This window comes from Cricetulus griseus, chromosome 5, assembly GCF_003668045.3.
Source record: "Cricetulus griseus strain 17A/GY chromosome 5, alternate assembly CriGri-PICRH-1.0, whole genome shotgun sequence".
NCBI lineage: Eukaryota > Metazoa > Chordata > Mammalia > Rodentia > Cricetidae > Cricetulus > Cricetulus griseus.
This window is the reverse complement of record NC_048598.1, coordinates 21,088,311-21,116,087: the sequence shown is the minus strand read 5'-3', so window position 1 is coordinate 21,116,087 and position 27,777 is coordinate 21,088,311. Positions and strand designations below refer to the sequence as shown.

Here is a 27,777-nt window from a genome sequence, read left to right as displayed (position 1 = left end):
AATTATTGAAATATGAGCATCCAAAATTTGAACAATTCTAAGCTTAAATATGTTGTCCTTTTTTCTCTATAAGTCTCAAAAAGTTTCTGTCTGGCTGTATCAATAGTATTTATATATGTATTTGTTAGACCCCCGAAAACTCAAGTATCCGGGGTCTCAGGCCAGGTTCGCGGTCACCCCAATCACCAGGCGGATTCGAGAGCTTGCTGCAAACTGCACGAGGCTTTATTGTAATTTAACGAACTAACCCCATGTTAGCTCGGGTCTTTCACCCACCCGCCATGGCAGACGGCTAGAAAAAGACGGCTCCTAAGGTCTCCCCAAAGATCTTATAGGGCAGCGTAAGGGGAGTGTCTAGGGGTACGCACAGGCTTACGCACAGGCTCATGATTGGTGTGCCTCCAGGCTTGGAGGGCTTGCCCTGTGTTGATTGGTCAACTGGTTGTTATGGCTCATAGGCCCTCCCAGGGTGGTTGCTATGCTCTCTACGTCATTGCTGTGCGCTTGTCCGTAAAGCACACCCAGAGCCATAAAGCATAGCGCCACCAGCTAACTTCTGATTGGTTCCTTGTCACGAGACAGGCATCTGACTTTCTGGTTTTTAGGACAAGGTCATAAAGGCACATGTTTAACCATTATGGCTGCCAAAAGGGAAGCCGGTTCCTTCAGTATTAATTAGCCATCAACTATGGCGGCATCTCCCAAGGCTGGAAGTTACCATGTGGAGGCAGGCTGTCCGCCAGCCCGGCAGCCATTTTGTCTAGCCTGCTGCAGATGCCAGCATGAGGTGGTACCAAGCTGCTGGCTGAGGGCCGGCAGACCCTGGCCGCTGCCATGGCTGGCTGACCTTGGCCTTAGCTCGACCATGCCCTCTGGGCCGCTGAAAAATCTGTGGCTGTATTTTGGACATAAGCATGATCCCTTATTCTTTCTTTTGTTGGGACTCTGTCTGACCTGGAGCTCTTTCTGAAAATGCCCAAAGCAACCTCTCGAAGGCTCTCTGCATTTTTTCCTCCCTGTGCCTTGCTTTCTGTGTAGGAATAACTTATTTTTAACTGAATTTCCTGTAAGGCAGCCATCATCAATAATCCCTGAGTGTAAGCTAGGTCCATATCTGAAAAATTCTTAATGAATTCACCATATCAGTCCTCCTCCTGTGAGGCCTTAGTGTGGTCTGGCATGCATTACCAACATTATCATAGGCTAGCTATTTTATAATCAAAGTTCCCAACATCTGTGTCTCTAACATTTTTGTAAAATTCCATATAGGCCTAGAAATCAATTCTTAATCAACTCCCTAGGTCCCTGCCTGGTCTCTATAACAAATATCCTCCTCTTGACCGGCAGGCCTTGGTTATCTGCTTTTAATTTCCTAGGGGTGAGGCTTCTATAGTAATATTCCCTATCAGCCTCTGTTGGTCTATACTGGACACAACCATTAATAGTTCCTAGAGCTGTTTGAATGGTATTGGCACATGTATCCTGCTATGTTCCCCTGAGCCATTTTCTCTGACCCAAGAAACCTGTAAATTTCTTATCTCATGTAAGCAATTTTGTTAAAATTTTTAAGTCTCTTAGCTCTTGCTGAATTTTACCATTGAGTATTTGCCTTTCTGAATTTCCAGCTTAAAACGAAAGAAGGAGGTGAAGGCTCTCCAATTTGGTACTTATTAACTCTCTCTCCCTGCTCATCCCAATTATTTGTCCTGTATATTCTTTACTATCTAGCCATCTCTAAGTAGGCGCGGATTTTTTTTGTTCTCCATTACATTCCTAGATATCTCCTGAGGGCCTGCGTGTATGCGAGGCCGCACCTAGTCTTCCTAAGCCCCTGCACAACTCAAAATGCTGCATCATGGCAGTGGCTTTTGTAAGCGGGAAGGATCCTTTTAAAACGTTTAAACTCTGAAATCTCCTGTACTTGAGCAGTCTAAGCTTCTACTATCTGTTTTTAGTTTGGGGTTTGGACTAAAGACAGGGTAATTTTTAAGGTTTTTAGGAGAATGAGGCTCAAGGCCCGTAACTAAAAGTCTGTGAGGGAACTGCCTCAGCTCCCTTTTCTATGAGCAATCTGTTAAGGTCCTTCTCTGACCTTTTTCCAAGTTAGGGATGAATGTCTGGGCTTTTTAAAATGACCCATGGACATTTTTTTTTTTTTTTTGACAAAAGGCAAAAAACTGAATCAAGTCCTTACATTTTACTCAAACTCCTCTTTCCCGAAAGGAAGTGTTTGACTTCCTTAGACAATTTGGCCCATATTATCAAACGGAATGAGGGGGGACTTACCAGGGAATCAGTCACTCATGAGCGGTGAGAACTTTTCCCTCTGTCTCAGATTCCTTAAGAATATCTCTGATAACTCCATAAAAACTAAAGAAGGAATCTGGGATCTCCTCTCCCTTTTTGAGGAGACCATTAATATCCTTTCCCACTTTATTCCAACTTAGTGGATGAATGCCAGGCCCATGAATCACCAGCCAAGGACATTTCTCCTCCACAAAACAACAACAACAACAACAAAAAAAAATTAAAGAGATCCTTTTTCTTAACTCTACTTCCTCTCTCCCTAAGACTACTCTTTATTTCTCTGATAAAGAGGGCCTCCTTAGAGGCTGAATTGCCCATGACGATAATGGGACAGCAGTACTTACCTCGAGACAGACCGGTGCACGAGCGATGCAGGGCGTCTCCATTTTGGGTCGGCTAGCCTCTTCTTCTCTTGGCGCTGTCCGGAGACCACCGTACCTCGAGCCTCACGTTTGGGCGCCACTTGACCCGTCCAGCAGGCCAGGTTATTCGCAGGTCTCGAGGGGGTTGTCACCTAAAGGGGTCATGAGGGCGAGAGAGGAGGGAGACCTTGACATTGCACAGACGGACTCTTGTCCTTTCTTGCGCCGCAAGGTCTCCCTCCTCTCTCGCCCTCATGACCCCTTTAGGTGACAACCCCCTCGAGACCCGCGAATAACCTGGCCTGCTGGACGGGTCAGAGGATCATCCAGGTGTATTTGTAGATCTGATAAGGGCTTCCAGCAGCAACGGCAATCGAAGGTGGGAACACCTAAGTAGCCAAAAAAACAGCATCTTTTATCTAGAATTAAGCAGAATTAGAAGGCTCCTCAGGGACTTCCCCTGGGTGGATTAAAAAAGGCATTTAGGCAACCATCTAGCATATTTGGCCTGAGTATCAAAAATATATGCATGTCCTTTTCCCAAAATGAGGACCGGATCTGGCCCGTGCCATTTGTAAGTTAGGGAATCTTTCCATAAGGCTTGAGCATAATTTTGAGCCGTTCATGGATGCCAGAAGCAATCCAAGGCTGATTTTTCTGTAGCATCATACATGAGGAAATTTAGCACAGACAATGCATGGTATAGAACTCCTCCTCCTTAGGCAACCTGGTGGTCGCCCCATCTCTGGAGGTCACCATATTGATGCTGAACTTAGTGCGGACATAGCGCATTACAGCCTAGAACTCCTGTCTCAGCCTCCCGAATGCTGGGATTAAAGGCATGTGCCACCATTGCCTGGCCTGTGCGTCCGGCCAGCTCAGGAGCCGCCGCTGCCTGAGCTGCGGGCTCGCCTCAAGTCTCACCGCCGCTATAAAAACGCGAAGGCAGGGGTTCATTCCCAAGTCAGCGGCATGCTGCGTCCCCAAGGGCCCAAAGGCCCCGCCGTCCCTGCCGCTATGGGCTTGGGCTCGGGCTCGGCAGGCAGGTCCACGGCGCTGGGCGGAACTAGGCCATAAGGGCTGTTCCGGTAGCACCGATCTGGGCAATTAAGCACAAAATTGTTGGAAATCTTTGCTGGTATATCTAGACCCATTGTCTGTTTTTATAACTTTTGGCACTCCCATGTAAGCAAAACATCTTAAACAGTGACTTATAACATGCCTGGTGGCTTCTCCTGTTTGTGGAGTGGCACATTTTTAACTTGCCAAACTCTGTAATGTGAGTCACATCCATTCGCCATAAATGGTTGGGGATCAGGCCTTGAGGATTTATCCTTAAATTAACTATAGCCATATTGTGGACATTTTCTATATTGTTTGATGATTTGACCAGCAGTCTCTCTGGTTAAGCCAAATTTCTTACTTAGACTTGCTATTATGATGAAGAAAGTTAGAAGCCTGTTGAGCTTTTTCTACTTAAGGCAAATCAACCAATTTTGTTAATCAGATAATTTATTCTATTTGGCTAGTAATCAGGGAAAGGCCTATTTAGTAAGTTCCCATTGTGACCCATAAACATGATAATTCTTAGGTGAATAACATTTTGAATTTGTTTAAATAATATTTTGACGTGACTATTACTAGACTCTGTGTATGGGACTGCTTTTCATAATTTTGGAAATGCAAAAGGATTTATAGTGTAAATTGTAACAGTCCATGAGCTAGAAATTATCAATTCTTCCTGAAAATTGAGCAAAGGCAATCGCCTATGATTTATTGTTCTGAAACCATCAATTAAACTGTTGCTTAGAGTAGGAGACATGTATCATACTTGGTTTTCTCCTAAATTACTTTTTAAAATCTATATGGCATTTCTGTATCATATAGGCTAATGTTTTAAAATAAGGGTTTAAAATATTTAGGCTGGTGAACCATAGTAATGGTTTTGTATAGTCAATATATCTGTTGATGTTGAATTGCCTCCTCCAATAATAGAACTTGTCTACCTTCTTAGTTAGCTGTTTGGGTATATCTGGATCATTATCTCCTTATAGAATCTTACTTAAAGGATTTAAATCATCATTAGACGTCCCAAAAAAGGTACTTAACCAATGAATATTTTATAACAATTTCTAAAAAATTTATTTAAAGATTTTAAACTATCTTTTCCAATTGCTATCTATTAAGCCTTAATTTTTTAAGAATATAACATATGTTTTTAACAATTCTCTAGATTTATTTAGAGTTTTTGAGTAGCATTTTGCAATCTAACCTTCAAGGCTGACAAGCTGATAAGATCTCATTTGCATCTTGGTTGACCTGGCTTAAATTTGCATATGAAAAGACACATTCAAGCTGTGAATCTAACAGGTTGGCTCTTTCCTGAGGCTTTTTATAAACCCCTTTTTTAAAATCATGTATCAACTTTAATTTTCTAGATTTCTTTTTTTAACCATAAAAATTTAGTAAGACCTGTATCCTCTCATCTGCCAAATTTTACAGAATCATCCGTAGAATCCTCATGCCTCTAAGCTAATGTTATAGGCTTTTGCTAACTTTTTAATTGACTGTCACCTAGGGCTAAAATCAAAAAAATTTTTCTGCTAAGACATTGACTGACTGGATGATCCTTTTGGCAATGTTAAAGTGATTTTGATATTATTTAAAAAATATCTGAGGCAATGTAAATATCTCTCTAATCATATCCAAGGCAATTTAGGCATTTTCATTTATCCACATTCATAAATTCACAATCACATCACACATCCAGGTGTGGCCACACCGTTCATTCATAACTTGCATACGTCTCACAGTCTCACATTTCTCCTTTTGCCTAGGTTATGATCAATTTGTTGAAAAGAAAAATCTTTAATTGAAATTTCTAACACAGTAGCTTATAGTCAATCATTGAAATATGAGCATCCAAAATTTGAACAATTCTAAGCTTAAATATGTTGTCCTTTTTTCTCTATAAGTCTCAAAAATAGTTTTTGTCTGACTGTATCAATAGTATTTATATATATTAATTAGCTGTCAGAAGCCAGCCTTGGCGACCCCATACCTAGTTAGACGCCAGAAAGTCTAGCTTATCACAGGAGATTCCAGATATCTGCCTGAGAAGCAACTAACACCTATCCCCTCTCCCATTTCCTTAGTTAGTGCCTGAGATAAACACAGGAGATTCAGAATACCTGCCTGAGAACAATTAACTCATCCCTCCCCCCACTTCCTTTTTCTCTGCTTCCTCCTTTCTCTATAAAAACCCCTTGGATAAATCAATAAACGGGCCTTGACAATGGAATCTGCTTGGTCTGGCTCTTTCTTTCTCGCCCATTATTTGCAGGCATGATCCACCTCGGACCCACGAATTACCGGAGCCCCGCGGGCCGGGTCAAGTAGCCATCAACCATGGCGGCACCTCCCAAGATTGTAAGTTATCCCGAGGAGGCAGACTGTCCACCGCCCCAGCAGCCATTTTGTCTAGCCTGCCGCAGACGCCAGCATAAGGTGGTACCAAGCCGCTGGCTGAGGGCCGGCAGACCGCGGCTGCTGCCATGGCTGACCTTGGCCTTAGCTATCTGCTGAAAAATCTGTAGCTGTATTTTGGGCATAAGCCTGATCCCTAATTCTTTCTTTTGTTGGGACTCTGTCTGACCTGGAGCTCTTTTTGAAAATGCCCAAAGCAACCTCTAGAAGGCTCTGTGCATTTCTTCCTCCCTGTGCCTTGCTTTCTGTGTAGGAATAACTTATTTTTAACTGAATTTTCTGTAAGGCAGCCATCATCAATAATCCCTGAGTGTCAGCTAGGTCCATATCTGAACAATTCTTAACGAACTCACTATATCAATCCTCCTCCTGTGAGGCCTTAGTGTGGTCTGGCATGCATTACTAACATTATCATAGGCTAGCTATTTTATAATCAAAGTTTCCAACATCTGTGTGTCTAACATTTTTGTAAAATTCCATATAGGCCTAGAAATCAATTTTTAATTAACTCCCTAGGTCCCTGCCTGGTCTCTATAACAAATATCCTCCTGCTGACCGGCAGGCCTTGGTTATCTGCTTTTAATTTCCTAGGGGTGAGGCTTCTATAGTAATATTCCCTATCAGCCTCTATTGGTCCATACTGGACATAAGCCATTAATAGTTCCTAGAGCTGTTCCAATGGTATTGGCACACGTATCCTGCTATGTTCCCCTGAGCCATTCTCTCTGATCCAGGAAACCCGTAAATTTCTTATCTCCTGTAAGCGATTTTGTTAAAATTTTTAATTCTCTTAGCTCTTGTTGAATTTTACCATTGAGTATTTGCCTTTCTGTATTTCCAGCTTAAAATGAAGGAAGGAGATGAAGGCTCCCTTCATCTAGGTACTTATTAATTGTCTCTCCCTGTTGATCCCAATCATTTGTCCTGTATATTCTTTGCTATCCAGCCACCTCTAAGTAGGCGAGGATTTTTCTGTTCTCCATTACATTCCTAGATATCTCCTGAGGGCCTGCGTGTGTGCAAGGCCGCACCTAGTCTTCCTAAGCCCCTGCACAACTCAAAATGCTGCATCATGGCAGTGGCTTTTGTAATCGGGAAGGATCCTTTTAAAACGTTTAAACTCTGAAATCTCTTGTACTTAAGTAGTCTAAGCTTCAACTATCTGTTTTTGGTTTGGGGTTTGAACTAAAGACAGGGTAATTTTTAAAGTTTTTGGGAGAATGAGGCTCAAGGCCTGTAACTAAAAGTCTGTGAGGGAACTGCCTCAGGTCCCTTTTCTATGAGCAATCTGTTAAGGTCCTTCTCCGACCTTTTTCCAAGTTAGGGATGAATGTCTGGGCTTTCTAAAATGACCCATGGACATTTTTTTTTTTTTTGACAAAAGGCAAAAAACTGAATCAAGTCCTTACATTTTACTCAAACTCCTCTTTCCCGAAAGGAAGTGTTTGACTTCCTTAGACAATTTGGCCCATATTATCGAACGGAATGAGGGGCGACTTACCAGGGAATCAGTCACTCATGAGCGGTGAGAACTTTTCCCAGACCAGCGTCCGTCGCAATCCGGCGAGCAGAACTTCCTTGTCGGTGTGCACTACCGAGGTTTCCTTGGGGGGGGGGGTCTCCGTTCGGCGAAGAATCCGTACCTCGAGCCGCACGTTTGGGCGCCACCTGCCCCGGCCCTCGAGGCTCCGGTAATTCGTGGGTCCGAGGTGGATCATGCCTGCAAATAATGGGCGAGAAAGAAGGAGTGGGACCAAGCAGGTTCCATTGTCAAGGCCAACTTTATTGAAACCAAGGAGCTTTTTAAAGAGAAGGGAGGAGCAGAGAAAAAGGAGGTGGGGGGAGGGATGAGTTCATTGTTCTCAGGCAGGTATCCTGAATCTCCTGTGTTTATCTCAGGCACCAACTAAGGAAATGGGGGAGGGGATAGGTGTTAGTTGCTTCTCAGGCAGATATCCGGAATCTCCTGTGATATGCCAGACTTTCTGGCGTCTAACTAGGTATGGGGTCGCCAAGGCTGGTTTCTGACAGTAACCCAATCACAAATAGACAAACATGGTATGTACTCACTCATGTGTGGATTTTAGACCTAGAGCAAAGGATTACCAGCCTACAATCCACACTGCCAAAGAAGCTAGGAAACAAGGAGGACCCTGGAGTAGGGGAAAGGGTCAAGATCCCCTGAGAAAATTGAGAGCACGGGAAGAAGGGGGAGGGAGCTATGAGAATGAGAAGCAAAGAAGAGGAGGGGTGCAGAGGACATGAGGGAGCAGAAAGGTTGAGTCAGGGGAAGAATAGAAGATAACAAGAATGGAGATACCATAATAGAGGGAAACATTTTAGGTTTACAGAGAAATCAGGCACTAGGGAAATGTCTGGAGATCTACAAGGATGACACCAGCTAACAATCTAAGCAACAGAAGAGAGGCTACCTTAAATGCCCTCCCCTGATAATGAGATTGATGACTGACTTATATGCCATTCTATAGCCCTCATCCAGCAGCTGGTGGAAGTAGAAGCAGACACCCACAACTAATCACTGAACTGAACTGGAATCCAGATGCAGAGAAGGATGAGTGAAGAGCAAAGGGGTCCAGACCAGGCTGGTGAAATCCACAGAAACAGCTGACCTGAACATCAGGGAGCTCTTGCTCCCCAGACTGATAGCTGGGATACCAGCATGGGTCTGATCCAAACTCCAAGAACATGGGTTTCAGCGAGGAAACCTCAGAAATCTACAGGACCTCTTGTAGTAGTTCAGTACTTATCCCTAGCATAGGTGTGGATTTTGGGAGCCCATTCCAGATAGAGGAATACTCCCTGAGCCAAGGCACACGGGGGTGGGCCTAGGCCTCATCCCAAAGGTAATGATAGATTTTGATGATCCCCCCCATGGAAGGCCTCACCATCCAGGGGGAGCAGAAAGGATATGTGATAGGGAGGGTTTTAGTTGGGGCGGGGGAATGGTAGGGGGGCAGGAGGGAGAAGGGAACTGGGGTTGTCATGTAAAACAATCTTGTTTCTAATTCAAATAAAAACATCTGAAAAAAAAAAGGCCAAATATTAAAAAAAGGGGAGGGTACCTTTGATTCTCCATCAGGGTGTAGTGGCACACACCTTTAATCCCAGCACTCAGGAGGCAGAGGCAAGTGGTCTTTGTGAATTCTAGACCACCTAGGTTTACAGACAAAAACCATCTGCCCACCCCCACATATTATTTATTACCCGCCTCAAAGAAGAAGAAGAAAAAAAACAACTTCCTGTTTCTGGTTTTCGACCCTAAGGTCCCCTGCCTTCTCTCACAGTTGTCGCCAGTGTTCCTAGCAAGCTTTGCAAAGTAGCATGTGCCACTTCAGAAGACAAGAATGGTGTCGGGTCTTGGAAATGCTACTTCTCCTGCCTCTGATATCGGGATTTTCAGGTAGTTTCCACCCAGTGTCTGATTGTGGTTGTGCACTGGCGGCATGGCTCGCCGGGAAAGGGGAGAAGTAGTTCCACCCTAGAAATGGGTGAGCTCTTGGGCAGGGTTCTTCGCTGCTAGTAGTGGGGCTGTGGGAAGGCTGGGGGGCATTCTTTAACTCTGGAAAGCCAGGCCCCGTTTCTTTTCACGAGGGGACATGAGAAACAGGACCCGGGGGGATGTGGAAGTAGGTCCCCGGTACTGCAACTCATGGCTGTTGGTCTGTGAAATTACAGGAACATACTTTTAGGTAAGAGAAGCTCTCTGCTGAGGGGTGCCCCATTGTTTGGTTGCCATGTTTTCTGATCAGAAGCAATGTGTCTCAGGAACTTTATTTATGTAAGGGGTCCGTCCTGCCCTGAGCTAAAAAAAAAAAAAAAGTAAATTACTTAAAAAAAAAAGAAAGAAAGAAAAGGGAAATTACTGTGTGTCAGAGACAGACACAAATGTCAGCCCTGTGGGTGAAAAGGAGTAAAGTGAACAAGAAGTTATGGAGGGAGCGTAGTCAGCCGGAGAAGAGCCAGCCCTGTGTGGAGGAGAGTTGACCGATATTCACACCATGCTTCTCTGCCTGGCGTTCTTACACAGACTGGCTTCAAGTCTATGGATGCATTGTCTGCAGGGCCCTTTGTAACTATACTCACCACCTTGGGTTGCTTTAGCTCATAGCACAGAATTATGGCTGCTAACATTGGAACTGATAGGATGAGTTAGTCAACTCTTGAGACCAAGCTGGCTGAACTTGGTTGTTTGTCTACAAAGGAGCATCCTTCTTAACTCTGGGCCTTTCTGTCTGAATTCCATGTAACCTCAACTCATTCTGCTTCACCACAGGTTTCCATTTGCATGCATCTTCTTCATTGAAATTCTGGGGTTCGGATTGTAGCTTATGACTTGTTTGTTTCTGTCTTCTTTAGTCAGCATTCTGCTTCTTAGACACAGAGGCCGGAGCACAGCATATACTCAGTAAATAACCGTTAAACAAATGAATGAGTAACTTCAAAAACTTCCTTATGGTCTACACATCCATAACTTTGTGAGCATTTGAGTCCCTTCTCTTTCACAATGTTTGCCTTCAGAGTAAAGTTTGAGGTGCACTCTTTACCCCTCTCCCCTCAGCTGTCCATTTCAAGGAGATGATTCACAAGAATCCTCTGCTCCTGAGAGGCATTTTGTTCTCTCCCTACAGGTAGAAGGGTGCACTGGAAATGGCATTATCCTGGGAACCTGAAGAGATGTTTTCTGTCTGGGCTCCATCTTTAGAGCTTTTAAAATATCTCCTCCACTCTAAAATGGGCATGATATTATACTTTTTATGTCTCTGAGGAACTTATAGTCAGACTCAATGAAGTTTTAAAATGTGAAGACACCCTGAGGACACACATGCATCAAATGGGAGTGGGGGATCCCCATAAATGAACTCTCAGACCCCAAACTCTTGCCTGTACCTCAGATCCGAATTTCTGTTCTTCTTTTCTTCAAGCGTCTACTCTAGACTTTCCAAACATGTGTTCAAAATTTGACTCACCATTTTTTGTTCTGACTTTTTGTTTTTTTTCTTTTAACGAGCCTTTCACAGAGTCAGTGCCCAAAATAATTGCTACAACTAATTTCACTCATGAGCTGGAGGTGGGTTTTGCTAGGTTACTTTTCATTTAAGGAATCCCTCCTCCTTGCAGCAGGACCATGGTGGAACCTACAGTCATTTGAGAGTCACTTTCATCCACACGGTCAGTGTCTAACTAACTGTAGTGCCTCCTACGGTCAGTTAAGACAACCCAGCCAATAGTGTCTATTATTTCTCACCTAGCTTTGCAAGCCACATCTCAGAGTTCTGTTCACTAAGGCAGGCATGAAGGCCTATCCAGCTTCAAGAGGAAGGGATATCGTCATTATTCTTTTGAGACAGGTTCTCTTATAACCCAGGCTGGCCTCGTGCTTGCTGTGTAGCTGAGAACAAGCTTGAACTCCCCATCTTACTACCTCTACTTCCTAACTGCTGGAATTACAGATTTAGACCACCATAACTGGCTTCAAGGGGAAGGGACCAAAAGTGTATCTACTGATGGGAGGGGTATTAAAAATGAAAATTTGGGGAATAGGGCTCTGATGTGTCAAATACCCTGTCACTGGGCTACATCCTCGGCTCCAACTTAAAATAAAATTCCCATAGCCATGCATGGTGGTGCATGCTGTTAATCTCAGCACTCTGGTGGATCTCTATGAGTTCCAGGCCTGCTTGGTCCATATAACAAGTTCCAGGATGTCCAGGGTTACATAAGAAAGGTCTTGTCTTAAACAAATAAATTTTTTAAAAAGTAAAAACAAAAGCTCTTCCGTAGTTTCTCTCTGCCCCAACTTTTCTGCTCTTTCATTGTTATCTGCCTCAATTAATAGCATGTCCATTTGCTCAGTTTCTTAAGCTAGAACTCTAGTCGTTATCCTCAGGTCTTATCTTTCCCTTGCCTCTCCCAACCAGACATTTGTTAGTCCACCTACTTCCATTCTCTTTCATCTTGGACCAAAAGCCCACTTTCTGGTGTTGCACTCGCCAATCCTAACTGCTTTTTTTGGTCTGTTCTCTATACCTAGTTGATTTTGAATACTGCTATTGGTGTAAATTTTCTAAAATAGTTATACTTATTTCACCCTTTTATTCAAACCTCCTCAATAACTGCTATGGCAAATGAGAGAGCCCAAATTCTGAGCACCAAGTTCATAGCCATCTTGCAGTTGCCTGCCTCCTGCCCTCACCTCATCCGTGCTCATCTCCTTTGCCTCTGTCATCTTGGAATGTTGGGTGCTATTGTCAGTTAATTGCATCATTAGAGTTGGCCCTACCTTCACATGGCACAAGGATGGAGAAAGCTTTTGCTCTTTGCCTGCCTTCTCACTCTTGCTGGTACTGTCTTGGAGCCTACTTTTTCAGGATTCTCTTGTTAATGAAGACCAGCTGAGACATTCATCCTCATGAACTGAGTAACTACTCAATTCTTGGACTCTGTAAGGAGACAGCCATTGTTGGACTAGCTGGGCCACAACCTGTGAACCACTCTATTAAGTCCCTTATCTACTAAGTCACTCTATCAGTTTTGTGGTCTAAACCTTGACTTAGACCACATTTTAAGCCATTTCAGTCCCTAAGTCAAGCAAACAAAACAGAAACCTCTCTTCACCCTTTATGTCCTTTCCCATGCTCTATCTTCCTTCCCATTCATACTTGAATGTCTTGAAAGGATGGCTGATTTCTGTTCCTCATTTTTTACATTCAGAATTCCATGTAAAATCAACCTACTAAACTCATATTCCCTGTCTCAAAAAAGATCACCCTGGGTATTGTCACCAAGACCTAGATCTAGGGTCTTAATATTTATTGCCAAATTAGTTCCTAAACGGGTATACATAGGCTTCTTAAATGTTTGGTCTCATCAGGGTGCTCCAGGTGACACCAAACCAATGCCTTCAAGACTCATCTCCATCTCTTCTTTAAGAATTCTACTAAAAATACAAGATTTGTGGTTTTAGTAATCAGAACTTCTTCTTCTTTAGAACATTTTCTCTTTTCTGAGTAATGCCTTTGTATGAGATTATGGACACACCCCCATGTCTTTCTCTCTCTCTGTGTGTGTGTGTGTGTGTGTGAGAGAGAGAGACAGAGACAGAGAGAGACAGACAGAGAGACAGAGAGAGACAGAGAGAGACAGACAGACAGACAGGCAGGCAGGCAGGCAGGCAGAGAGAGAGAGATTTAAGGGGCTCAGCATGTAGCATGGGATGGCCTTGAACTCATGAACTCATGATTCTATTGATCCAAACTTTCGAGTGCTGGGATACAGTCACGTGCTATCACAACAGCTATAATTATGCTTTTTTAACAGACGGGTAACATGGATAAACAGAGGCAGGATTAGTTCTATCCCTATTTTAAACTACAGGAGCATACTGTTACTTTGTCTTCAGTATCTAGACACGCTACCAACAGTTTTGTTATATTGCGTTAAAACCAACAGCCATCAGTCTCTTTACTTTTGTCTCATCTATTTTCTAAAAAATAACCATAACCATTAAGAAGGTACGACAAGGCTTTAACCACCAACGGACCACTTCCTTATTTTTGCAAGCAGCCATACCCAGTGATTAGGTCAGCCTTTTTAGAAATGTTACATGCAGATGGTTGAAGAGGAAGATGCGACATCCTGCTCGCCACTGCTGCTCACTGCTCTCCCACAGGGGAAGGGTCAGGGGCTTCTTTTCCTCTGCCATCATATCATGAGCTTTCCATCTCCTGAGTGTACATCTGAGACTTGCCAGCGAGGCTGTCCTGGAATATTAAGTTAGTTCTTCATGGATGAGGGTGGGGAACTTTTGTCCCAAGACCTGAAATGCTTTTGGTTATCCAATAAGGAAGTGCCTCAGGTGTCTGGTGGGCTGAGGCCAGAGTTACTTAGAACCTTAGATTCTTAGAATCACAGAAAATACTTCTCCTTTACCAAAAAAAGCTTATTGTTTGGCCCTAAATACCAACGTATCAATAGTAAATCACTGACCGAGGCCCCATATTAAAATCACATGGAAATAAGAATGAGAGTAAATTTGGAATATGTATCTAAAGACTTAAAATTCTGGATATGGTGACACATGGCTGTTATCCCAGCATTTGGGACACTAAGGGAGGAGAATCTGTTATTTAAGGTCATCTTCAACTACATAGTGAGTTTGATGTCAGCCTAGGTTACATGATACTTTATCTAAAAACAGCTAAAACAAAAAGCCCAGTGGGAATATTCTCTTATGCTATGTGCTCTAACAGCCAGGCACCTGAACTCATTCCTGCTATCAAAGCCCAGAGATGCCAGGGCATGTTGTTTAAACTGAAATGATTCTGAGAGACATGGTAAAATATGGACTGGACCAATCAGAAGCAACTTGGAAACAAGTGTCTGGGTGTGTCTGGATAGATAAAAGGACAGGGCAGTGATGGGGGAAGTCCTTCTATCTATGTGTTTGTCTTATTGGTTGACAAATAAAGCACTGTTGGCCAATAGGGAAGCAGGATAGGTGGGACTAGGAGAGAAGGAGGATTCTGGGAAATGTAGTAGAGAGGAGTCTCCATGTGATCCTGGGGAAGAGAGGACGCATGCTGCTGGCCTCCTCAATAAGTCTTTATAAAATATATGGATTAATAGTTATGGTTGATACTTAAGACAGAGCTAGAAAATAAGAAATCCTAGTCATTGGCCAGCAACATCGTAACTAATATAAGACTCTGTGTGTTATTTGGTGGCCCTAAGGTGGCGGCAGAACTCAGGCGGCTGGCGGAAAGATTTATACAGGGCGATCAGTGTAAACAAGTACAGTGAAATCACCAAACTAGACCACTCCATGGATAGAACAAGTTTAAAGTGAGACAATTGTCTCAGAGAGTAGAGAGCAGTGGTTGGGTGGGAAAACAAATAGATTTTATAGGACAGGCAGCAGGGTGGGAGTCTCCAGGGGACACGGGTTGTTTGACTTAACTAGGTGCACTTTGCTTACAGTGGTTTGCCATTAGGGACAGAGAAAGAAAATAGTGGCTTTCCTGACAAACAGAGACTGAAATCACAAGGCGTCTAAGGCATGCTGAGTTTAGGGTTCAGTTTATATGGTAAGGGTTCTTCTGTTCACCTGGGTTGGGCCCTGGACATCCTCTTAGGGTCTCATCAGTAGCACTGCCATTTTGGGGCCTGCTTGGTGATCTAACAGTTAAGCTCTCAATAAACATTTGTTGAATGAATAGGTAGACTGAACAGATCAATGAATCCTGAAACGAAGGGTTGAGTGAGTTTTGGAAGCTCTGGGGCTGTAGCTGTAATTTTGGAAATTGGTAGTTGAAGAGGAGGCTGTTGATGATGGTAGATCCTTGCCTCTTGCTATGTGGCAGGGACACAGCAGGTGAGATGTCACACCAGGCAGAGGGGACATCATTTGTTTGCCTATGTGGGTAGCAATACCTTACATGGAAGAGTTTCTGAACTATATAATTACATGGATGTAATGATATCCTTTTGAGCTCAAGATAGACATCCCCCAATTCTAGTTCCTCTTAGGAAGATTGCAAAATACCCACACATTTGAAATCATCCAACATGGAAGCAAGGACGAGGCTATGCTGTTGGATTGAAAACAAGAAGTAGCCCCATTGCATGTGATTAAATCCCTATTTAATGAAATATGTTGGTACATAAAGACACTGTTAGGGCACCTAACAAGGATATAAGGGATTGTCCTGGCCAGGTTTTTGTCAGGTGACATAAGAGCTAGAGTTAATCAGGAAGAGGAACCTCAACTGAGAAAATGCCTCCATCCGTAGGCCATTTCTTAATTAATGATTGTTGTGGGCGAGCCAAGCTAATGGGGACAGTGCCACCCGTGGGTAGGTGGGCCAGTACTGTATAACAAAGCAGGCTGAGCAAGTCAAATGAGTAGCAGTCCTCCAGAGTTTCGGCTTCAGTTCCAGCCTCCAGTTTCCTGCCTTCAGTTCCTGTCATGACTTCCCTCAGTGATGGAGTGTGACCTCAGAGTTGTAAGCTAAACTCTCCCTCCCCAATTGCTTTTGGTTATGCTGCTTTATCACAGCAACAGAAAAATAACTAACATGGGGACTCCAGAGCTTCAGTGACATCATTTTTATAGTAATTTTGCCTCAAAACCAAACTGTCTCAGATAATATTTTATGAAAATTATCTGTTCTTTCTTACTTTCTAGCAATTTGCTTTTTTTTTTTTAAAAAAAAATGTGTCTATGTAAATATAAGCCATTTTACAGGGAACTTTAAAAAATAATTTAAATTTTTAATTTAATTATTATTAATGTAATTAATTTTCTGTTTTCTTTTTGAGCAGCTCTTGCTATGTAGCCCAGGATAGCCTGAAATTCACTATATAGCCAGGCTGGCCCAGGACTCATGATCTTCCTGCCTCAGGCTCCCTACAGATCACTGTACCTGGTTGGATTTTTTTTAATAGCAAAAGTAAAACATCACTAAAAAAATTACTTTAACTTGTTGCTGTCATTTTCTTGTTCTGCCAGGTCCCACAGCTGCTTCAGCCCCAAATAAACACACGCAAACTTCTATTAATTATAAAAGTGCTGACCAATCACTACGGCTTCTTATTGGCTAACGCTGTTTTAATTATTAACCCATTTCTATAAATCTATGTATTTCCACGTGGTCTTGGCTTACCGAAGAATGTCTGGACCTGTTACTCCTTTGCCAGCTACACCACATCTCTTCCTGAGTCCCTCTTTGCCTGCCTTTCCCAGAATTCTCCTCATATCCTAGCCCCACCCATCTTCCTGCCTCTGTTGGCTATTGGCCAAACAGTGTTTTCTTCATCAACCAGTAAGAGAAGCATATAAACAGAAGGACAGCCCCCATCATTAACTGATTATCTTCAACCCTTTTGCTGCCCCCTTTCTTCACCCCTCCACACCACCCACTGAGATCTTTTCAGTGTTGGCAGGCACACTCCCCACCACAGAGCCTTTTTCTGTAGACCTTTCTCTACCTGGATCACTGTCATGGGAGATATCTGATAGGCTTCCTCTCTCCTTGAAGTCTGTGCTCAGATGCAACAAACACATCACCTTATGATGCCATCTCCTTGTCCTAACTCTCCACGGGTATTCATAACCCTGCTTTCTTTGTTTTTTCATAGCAATCACCACTGTGTAATATGCTTTATACTATATTCAGGTATTGTATTTCGTTTTTTTCCTTTTATTGAAAATAGATTTTTTTTTCCTCATATACCCTGATGATGGTTCCCCTCCCTCTTCCTAGTTCCTCTCCACGACCCCTCACAACTGGATGCACTCACTTTCTGTCTTTTGTAAGGAAACAAACAGGCTTCTAAGGGATATTAACAAAATATAATATAAGATTTAAAAACCTATCACATTGAATTGGACAAGACAAAAATAGAAGGAAAAGAGCTCAAGAGAACACACAAGAATCGTAGACACACTTGTTCACACACTCAGAAACACTAAACTGGAATGAATATATATATATGATTCAGACCTGTGAAGGCCGTGTGCATGCTGCCTTATCCTCTCTGAGTTCATGTGAGCTTTGATCATGATGCTTTAAAGAGCCTTGTTTTCTTGGTGTCCTCCATCCCCTCTGGCTCTTATTCTGACTCCTCTTCCATGGAGTTCCCTGAGCACTGAGCAGAAGGATTTGATAAAGACATCCCATTTAGGGCTGAGTATTCCACGGTTCTCACTCTGTCGGGCTGTGGGTCTCTGCACTTGTTCCCATCTGCTGCAGGAAGAAGCATCTCCGATGATGGCTGGATAAGGCACTGATCTATGGGTATAGCAAAGCATCGTTAGGAGTCATTTTATTGAGAAAGGGTTGTGTTTTTTTGTTTTTTAGAACAGTAGTATTTGGTTTTACCAAAAGTCCCTGGGCTATCTAGACTCTGGTTCTTGATCACCCAAGGAGTGCCAGGCATGGGTTCCACTCAGGGAGTGAGCCTTAAGTTAGATCAGATGTTGGTTGGTTAATCCCTTAAGATGCGTGCCACCAGTGCCCTAGCACATCGTGCAGGAAGGACACCATTGTAGATCAAGGGTTTGTGGCCGGATTGGTGTTTACCTTTCTCTTTTGGTAGGGTACAGAGTACATTCCTGTACCAGAGATGCTAGTCCACAGGGGTGAAGGCTCTATGTAGGCACCAGCTTGACTTCTCTATGTTCAATGAGTTATGTAGGTGTTGTTTTCAGCAATGGGGCCTTGCTGTCAGTTTGTGGAAAGCAACTTATTGTCTTGGCAACAGTCTGAGTTATTTGGGAATTCCCATGAGATGGACTACTTTGACCAAAACTCAATTCAATGTAACCCAACCCTGGTACTTGAAGCTTCATTTGGTGACAAGGTATGACCAGTTGGGACTCTGTCTCTCCCATCATTTGGTGATTTCATTTAGATCAGTTTCATACATACATACATACATACATACATACATACATACATACATGTATACATACATGGAAGATTCTACTTTATTAGGTTTCCATAATACTCCCCCAAATTGCCCTTAATTTTAGGTGTTTCTCCCCATATTTCCACCCTCATGGCCTTTTCCCCTCTGCCTCCTTACTTAGTCCTCCTGTACTGGCCACACCATCTATCCATAACTACCTATCCTATTTTCCTTTCCTAAGAAGATCTATCTGTAACCCCTAATTCTTGCTCTATATCTGACCTCTGTAACTCTGTGAATTGCAGCTTGGTTGTCATTGTTTTAACAGCTAATATAAGTGAGTTACATACCATATTTGTGTTTCTGGGTCTGAGTTAACTCCCTCGGAATGATTATTTTTTTTCTAGCTCCATCCATTTATCTGCAAAGTTCCTGATGTAATTTTTTAAACATATGAATGATACTCCATTGTGTAAAAGTGCTACATATTTTTTTCAAGTCCATTATTCTGTTGAAGGATATATAGGGGGTTTTCAATTTCTGGTTATTATGAGTAGAGCAGCAATGAACATGGATGAGCAAGTGTCTCTGTAGAAGGATGAAGCATACTTTAGATATATGCTCAATAGTGGTGTCCTAGGGTTTTATTGCTGTGAAGAGACGCCATGACCATGGTAACTCTTATAAATGAAAACATTTAATTGAGGTAGCTTGCTTATAGTTTCAAAGGTTCAGTCCATTATCATCAAGGTGGGGAGCATGGTGACATGCATGCAGACATAGTACTGGAAGAATAGCTGGGAGTCCTACATTTTGCAAGCAACAGAAAGTTGACTGAGACACTGGGCAGTATCCTGGGCATAGGAAACCTCAAAGCCCACACCCACAGTGGCACGCTTCCTCTAACAAGGCCATACCCACTCCAACAATACCATACATCCTAGTGCCACTCCCTATGAGATTATGGGGGCCATTTACATTCAAACTACCACAAGTGGTACAGTAGATCTTAAGGTAGATTCATTCCCACCTTCCTGAGGAACCACCATATTGATTTCCATAGTGGATGTATAAGTTTGCACTCCCACTAGCAATGATGGAGTGTTCCCTTTATTCCACATCCTTGACAGCATGAGCTGTCTTTGGGCCATTTGACATTCTTCTGTTGAGAATTCTCTGTTTAGGTCTATAACCCATTTTTTATTGGATTATTTGGTATTTTAATGTTTAGTTTCTTGAGTTCTTTATATATTTTGGAGATCAGCCTCTGTAAGATGTGGGGTTGGTGAGGATCTCTTCCTACTCTGTAGGAAAACCTGGTGCCAGGGAAACCACAAGGAAGCCTCAAGGATGACGCCAACTGAGACTCCCAGCAGTTATGGAGAGGGTGCTTGAACTGGTCATCTACTGTAAGTAGAATGGTGATTTCCCTAATTGCCATCAGAGATACTCTGTCAACTGATGGAAGCAGAGACAGAGATCCACAAACAAGCACTGCACTGAGCTCCAAGAGGCTTTTGGAAGAAAGGGAGGAGAGATCATACAAGCCATGAGGGTGAGAACCCACAGAGACCACTGACCTAGGCTCACAGGAGCTCATGGATGCTGGACTAATAGTCAGGGAGCCTGAATGGGTCCAACCTAGGTCCTCTGCATGTGTGTAGCTTGGTCTCTTAGTAAGGCTTCTAACAGTGAGAGCAGGACCTCTTGCTGGTGCTTAGCTGGCTTTTGGTAACCTGTTCCCCATGCTGGATTACCTGGCCCTGCCTTCGTGTAAACAGAGGAGCTTGGTCCTGCCTCAACTTGACATGCCTTGCTTTGTGCAAGTCCATGGGAGGCCTGTCTCTTTCTGAATGGAGATGGAGGAGGAGTGGATGGGGAGGGGGAGAGTTGGGAAAGGAGAGGGGACAGGAGGAGAAGAAGGAGGGGAAACTGGTGGGTATTATGTAAAATAAATGAAAAATGTTATTTAAAGAAAAAACTTTTATTATCTATTTAGAGAAAATATATATAAAACAGAGTACCAGTCTAAACAGACAGTTCTCAACAAAGGGATCTCAAATGGCTGAGAAACACTTAAAGAAATGTTCAACATCCTTAGTCATCAGGAAAATGCAAATCAAAACAACTCTGAGATACCATCTTACACCTGTCAGAATGGCTAAGATCAAAAACACTGATGACCGCTTATGTCAGGGAACACTCCTCCATTGCTGGTGGGAATGCAAACTGGTACAGCCACTTTGGAAATTGGTATGGTGATTTCTTAGAAAATTGGGAATCAATCTACCTCAAGACCCAGCTATACTAATTTTAGGCATATACCCAAAGGATGCACAATCATACCACAAGGACACTTGCCCAACTATGTTCATAGCAGCATTATTCATAATAGCCAGAACCTGGAAACAACCTACCTGCCCCTCAACCAAAGAATGGATAAGGAAAATGTGGTACATTTACACAGCAGAGTAATACTCAACTGTAAAAAAAAAAAAAATGATGACCTCATGAAATTTGCAGGCAAAGTAACCCAGACCCAGAAAGACAAACACAGTATATATTAACTCATAGGTAGTTATTAGGAGGAAAGTATCAGATAACCAACCTACAATCCACAGCCCCAGAGAGGCTAGATAACAAGGAGGACCCAAAGAGGGGTGCATGGATTTCCCTGGGATGGGGAAGTAGAAAAGATCTGGGTAAACTGGGGGTAGGGGTTGGGGGGATGGACAGATGGGAACTAGAGTGAACTGGTTGGGAAGGCTGGGTACAGGAAGTGGGTTGGAGGCAGGATGGAGCCGGAGAGTAACAGAGACTTCTTAATGGGAGGCTGTTTGGAGGTTAGGGTACCCTGCCTTTTACCTGTAGTATTTGGTTTGCTTATATCTAGTTCCTTGAGTTCTTTACATATTTTGAATATTAGTCCTCTATCGAATGTGGAGTTGGTAAAAACCATTTCCATTCTGTAGGCTGCCACTTTGTCCCAATGATGGTGTCCTTTGCAGTGCAGGAGCTTCTGTTTGGTGATGTCCCATATGTCAATTGTTGATCTTAGTCCCTGTGCTAACAGTGGTCTGTTTAGAACATAGTTTACTGTGCCAGTGTGTTGAAGACTATTCCCCACTTTCTCTTCAATCAGGTTCAGAGTATCTGGTTTTATGTTGAGATCTTTGATTCATTTGGACTTGAGTTTTGTACAGAATAATTAGTATGGGTCTCACTGCATTTTTCTACATGTGTACATTCAGTTTAACCAGCACCATTTGTATAAATTGCCTCTTTCCCCAAAAAATGTGTTTTTCTGGCTTCTTTATTAAAAGAAATCAGGTGTCCTTTGGTGTGTGGATTTATATCTGAGTCTTTAGTTCAATTCCATTGATCTATATGTCTGTTTTTGTGCCAATAGCATGCTGTTTTTAGCCTTGTAGTACAACTTAAAATCAGGATTAGTGATACCTCCCACAGTGCTTTTATTGATTCAGAATTTTTTTTTTTTTTTAGCTATCCTGTTTGGGGTGTGTGTGTGGGGGGGATTTCCATATGAAGCTGAGACTTGTCTTTTCAAGATCTGTAAAGAACTGTGTTGGAATTTTGATGAGGATTGCATTGAATCTATAGATGGCTTCTGGCATGATGGTCATTTTTACTCTGATAATCCTACAGATCCATTAGAATGGGAGATCTTTCCGTCTTCTGATACCTTCTTCATTTTCTTTCCTCAATGATTTGAGGTGTTATAATGCAAGTCTTTCACTTGTTTGATTAGAGTTAACACACTTTATATTATTTGATGCTATTGTGAAAGGTGTTGCTTCCCTCATCTGTTTCTCAGTCTGTCGTTTGTAAAGAGGCAGGTGTCTTAGTTAAGGTTTCTATTGCTGTGAAGTGACACCATGGCCATGGAAACTATTACAAAGGAAAATATCTAAAGGAGTGGCTCACTTACAGTTCAGAAGTTTAGTCCATCGTCATCATGGTGGCAAACAAAGCAGCATGAAGCTGGAACTGAGAGTCCTTACATCTTGATCCAAAGTCAACAGGAAGTGGCTTGTCTCTTGCCCACTGGGTGTGGCTTGAGCATATATGAGACCTCAAAGCTTGCTTCCTCTAACAAGACCATACCCCTTGATCCAAAGGCAACTGGAAGTGGCCTGTCTCCTGGGTGTGGCTTGAGCATATATGAGACCCTAAAGCTTGCTTCCATAGTGACACACTTCCTCTAACAAGACCACACCCACTCCAACATAGCCAGACCTCCTAATAGTGCCTCTCCCTTTGGGGAACATTTTCTTTCAAGCTACCACATTGCACTACCTGGCCTTCAAAAGCTTGTAGCCACATCATAATGCAAAAATGCATTCAGTCCACCTTCAAAAGTCCCATAGTCTGTAGCAGTCTCAAACTTATTTAAAAGTCTAAAGTTCAAAGTCCCTTCTAAGATTCATGCAATTCCTTAACTGCGATCCCTGTAAAATAAAAATCAAAAATCAAATGACATACTTCCAACATATAAGGTCACAGTATATACATTACCATTCCAAAATATAGGAAGGGAGCATAGTGAGGAAATACTGGACCAAAGTAAGACCCAAAACAAGCCAGGCATTCCAAACTCTGCATCTCCAGGTCTGATGTCAAAATATTTCAGATCTCCAACTCCTTTCAGCTTTGTTGACTGCAACACACTTCTTTCTCTTGGGCTGCTTCCACTCCCTGTAGCAGCTCTCCTTAGCAGGTATCCCATAGCTCTGGCATCTCTAACATCCTGGGTTCTCCAAGGCAATCCAGGCTTCACCTTCACAGCTTCATGCAGTGGCTTCTGTAGACCTCCATTCTGGAATACCCCTGACACATGCCTGACCTCAGTTGCTATCTTTAGTTGTGGAGGAATATTCCATAGCCCCTTTCTTCTATCCTTAAAACCAGAACCACATGGCCAAAGCTGCCAAGTCCTGCTGCCTACTGGGACTGGAATATGTCCCCCTTATTCAATTACATCTTCACCAACTTTCTATTTTCAATGGTTTCCTTCACTGCCTAAACTTGGCTGTCCTGAAACTGGATCTGTAGAGTAGGCTGGCCTCAAAAGCCTTTCTGCATCTAATGATCATTTGGTTTTATTTCAGTTTGTTCATGTAGTGGATTATATATTTTTAGATATGTATATTAACAATCCCTGTATTTCTGGGCTGAAGCTTAATGGATGATGGTTGATGACATTTTTGATGTTTCTTGGCTTCAGTTTGCAAGTATTTTTGCATCTATATTCATAAGGGGCACTGATTTGTAACTAGTTCTGAATCTTTATGTGGTTACCAGGGTAATTATGACCTCACAAAAATGAATATTCCTTCTGTTTTTATTTTGTGGAATAATTTGAAGAGCATTGGCATTAACTCTTATTTAAAACTCTGAAAGAATTCTGAGCTAAAACCATCTGGCCATGACCTCTTTTGATTGGTAGACTTAATAACAACTGCTTCTATGTCACTAGGTCTGTTTAAATTGCTTATCTTATCTTGAGTAACTTTATTAGTCAGAGTGTATTAGAAAAAATTATCCATTTATTTTAGATTTTCCTATTTGGTGGAGTACAGGTTTTTAAAAGTATATTCTTAATGATTCTCTGGATTTCCTTAATATCTGTTATTATGTCCCCTGTTTTTGTTTCTGATTTAGTTAATTTGGACATTCACTCTTTGCCTTATAGTTAATTTAGATATGGGTTTGTTGATTTTCTCAAAGTACCAACGTTTCACTTCATTGATTCTTTGTATTGTTCTTTGTTTCTATTTTATTGATTTCAGCCCTGGGTCGATTATTTCTTGCCTTCGGCTCCTCTTTGGTGTGGCTACTTCTTTTTGCTCTAGAGCTTTCAGGTTTTCTGTTAAGTTACTTGTGTGGGATTGCTGAAAAGTTTTCATGTGGAACCTTAGTGCCAGGAACTTTCCTCTTAGAACTGCCTTGTGTCCCATTAGTTTGGGTATGCTGTGTATTCATTTTCACTCAATTCTAGAAAGTCATTTCTTTCTTAATTTCTGTCTTGATCTATTTTTCATTCAGATGTGAGTTGTTCTCTTGCTTATCAGTTCCATGAGCTTGTGAGTTTCCTGTTGTCTTTGTTTTTGTTGATATTCAGTTTTAATCCACGGTGGTCAGAGAGGATTCAAGGAGTTATTTCAATTTTCTTTTATCTTTTGAGACTTGCTTTGTGTCTGAGCATGTAGCAAATTTTGAAGAAAGCTCCATGAGGTGCAGAGGAGAAAGTATATCCTTTTCAGCTTGGTTGAAATGTGTAAACATCTGTTAGGTGCATTTGGTTTCTGTCAGTCAGCTCCAGCATTTCTCTGTTTAGTTTTTGTCTGGATGACCTGTCTATTGGTGAGAGTGGGATACTGGAGTCCTGCAGTATTAGTGTGTAAGAATTAAAGTGTAATGTAAGCTGTAGTCATACTTCCTTTTCAAATGTGGATACCCTTGTGTAAGAATTAAAGTGTAATGTAAGCTGTAGCCATACTTCCTTTACAAATGTGGATACCCTTGTGTAAGAATTAAAGTGTAATGTAAGCTGTAGCCATACTTCCTTTGCAAATGTGGATACCCTTGTGTAAGAATTAAAGTGTAATGTAAGCTGTAGCCATACTTCCTTTACAAATGTGGATACCCTTGTGTTTGGGCTTAGATGTTAAGAACTGAGATGTCCTCTTGTTTCATTTGTCCTTTGATGAGTATGAAGTGTCCTTCCTTATCTCTTCTGATTAGTTTTGCTTCGAAGTCTATTTTGTTAGACAGCAAAATGGCAATACCAGCCTGATCCTTTGGTCCATTTGCTTGGAATCTTTCTCTCTAACTCTTCACCCCAATTCAGTGCCTATCATTGATGTTAAGGTGTGTTTCTTGGATGCAGCAGAAGGATGTATCCTGTTTTTGCACCCATTCTCTTAGTCTGCGTTTTTTATTCGGGGAATTGAGACCATTGATATTGACAGATGTCAATGAGCAGTGTTTGTTGATTCCTATTATTTGTTGGTGTGTTTGTGTTGGGGTTGGGGGGTGGGTTGGGGTTCCCTTCTTTTGACTTTGCTTCTCTAGGATTATTTGTTCTCTATTTTCTTAGACATATTTAACCTCTTTAGTTTGGAGTTTTCTTTCTAGCACCTTCTGTGGGGCTGGATTTTTAGACAGATATTGATTAAATTTGTTTTTTATCATGGAATATATTATTTTTTCCATGTATAATAATTGAAAGTTTTCCTAGGTATATTAGTCAGGAATGACATTTGTGGCCTCTTAGAGTCTGCAGCACCTTTCTTCAGACACTTCTAACTTTTAGAGTCTCCACTGAGTAGTCAAGTGTAATTCTAATATGTCTGCCTTTGTAAGTTACTTGGACTTTTACCCCTTGAAGAATTTAATAATCTTTTGTAGCATGAAAAATGCTTCAAGCTGAATATCAGAAAAGCAAACCATCTGGGCACTTGCTTTCACTCTGCCTCAGACTGAAAGATGATCCTGGCTCCACCAAACCTCAGACTGTAACCTCTCCTCAGCATGGCTGGAGAATCTTGAGACTTCAATGTATTTCTATCTTTATTGTGGTTGGAGAGTGAATGCCTGATATTGACTACTGAAGACCCTGCTTCTATCTTTTATGCCCCTCGATTGCTGGGATTAAAGGCATGAGATTCAGGTGCTGAGGTTGTCTTTGTGTGAGCTGTTTCTCTTTAGGACTGGATCAATCTTGTGTAGATCTGGGTGGCCTTGGACTCACAGAGATCAGTCTATCTCTTAATCCTTAGCCCTAGGGTTAAAGGTGTGTACCACCACCTCCTAGCTTCTGGCAGCTAGGATTAAAGGTGTGTATCACCACTGCCTGATCTCTATAGCTTGAGGCTGATTTTGCTTTTCTGAATTCTCAGGCATGTTTAATAAATCATAAATAATATATTACCACAATATTTTTTGTTCTGTATGTTTAGTGTTTTGATTATCATGTGTAATAGAGTGTGGCAATATCTTTCTTACACAAATAAAGCCTGTCTTGGGGTTAGAGAATGGAGCTTGCCACTAGCTAACTATAGAGGTCTGGAGATCTGTACCTCCAGACCCCTAGGGAGTGAAGCAGCTGTGCAGACATAGGATACAAGCAGGGAGAAACAGGAAATCACTCTCTTCCCTGCTGAGATGCTTAGGAGATAAGGCATTGCTCCTTTTCTCTGATCCTTCAGCATTTCCTTCTATATCTGACTCCAGCTTTTTATTAGTTAGACCCATTAAGAACTCCATTCGGGTCCAGTCTATTTGGTATTCTGTGTGCTTCTTATACTTTGATAGGCATCTCCTTCTTTATTTGGGAAACTTTCCTCTGTGATCTCATTGAAAATGTTTTCTGTGCCTTTGACCTATGTTTCTTCTCCTACCTCTATTCCTATTATTTGTAGAAATGGTCTTTTCATAGTGTTGCAGGTTTCCTGGATGTTTTGTGCAAGGAGATTTTAGATTTAACATTTTCTTTGAATGATGCACTATCCACTTATGTCTTTGAGATTCTCTCTTCCATCCCTTATATTCTGCTGGTAAAGCCCGCTTCTGTCATTCCTGTTTAAGCTCCTAAATTTTTCATTTCCTGATTTTCTACAGTCTGGCTTGGTTCTATTTCTACTTTCAGGTATTGAACAGTTTGATTTATTTCCCTCCACTGTTTATTTGTGCTTACATATATTTCTTTAAGGATCTCATTCATTTCCTCTTTAAGGAACTCTATCATATTCATAAAGGCTGTTAAGGTCTCTTCTTTGTGCTTCATCTAGGTTGGAATAGTCAGGGTCTTCTGTCAGAAGGTTGCTGGGCTCTGTGGAGCCATTTGTGGCTATTATTGTGTTTTTACAATGGCATCTAGGCATCTGAGATTTGGAAGACTGTAGCTGTAGGTGTTGATATCTGGTCTTGTCTTGTTGGGTGTTTCATTCCTTGGTTTCTTTTCCTCTCTGGATTTTAGGGAAGTGTGGTGGCTGTTGCCTGGTAAAGTATTTTTCTGGTGTCCTGGCAGGTGTGGCCACTGGGGGTTCCAGTTGAAAAGTTTTATGGGTACTAAAAGCTGACACTTAGATTAGGGTAAATGCTGGCAGGACTGAGGTTGTCAACAGAATGGAAGGAAGCAAGGTATTCCACCAGGATCTGCTCAGTTCCC

The 27,777-nt window shown here is 42.1% G+C and overlaps 1 protein-coding gene across 1 annotated transcript in view; it reads left to right on the top strand.

Moving 5' to 3' along the window:
- Positions 1–6,077: 6,077 nt before the first annotated feature.
- The window catches only part of Cd48 (CD48 molecule), a 31,023-nt gene continuing 9,323 nt past the window's right edge, over positions 6,078–27,777 (top strand). Inside the window, exons 1-2 of the mRNA XM_035445340.1 lie at positions 6,078–6,098; positions 6,997–7,036. Of these exons, the coding sequence (XP_035301231.1) occupies positions 6,078–6,098; positions 6,997–7,036 (61 nt within the window). The remainder of the gene's footprint in view (positions 6,099–6,996; positions 7,037–27,777) is intronic.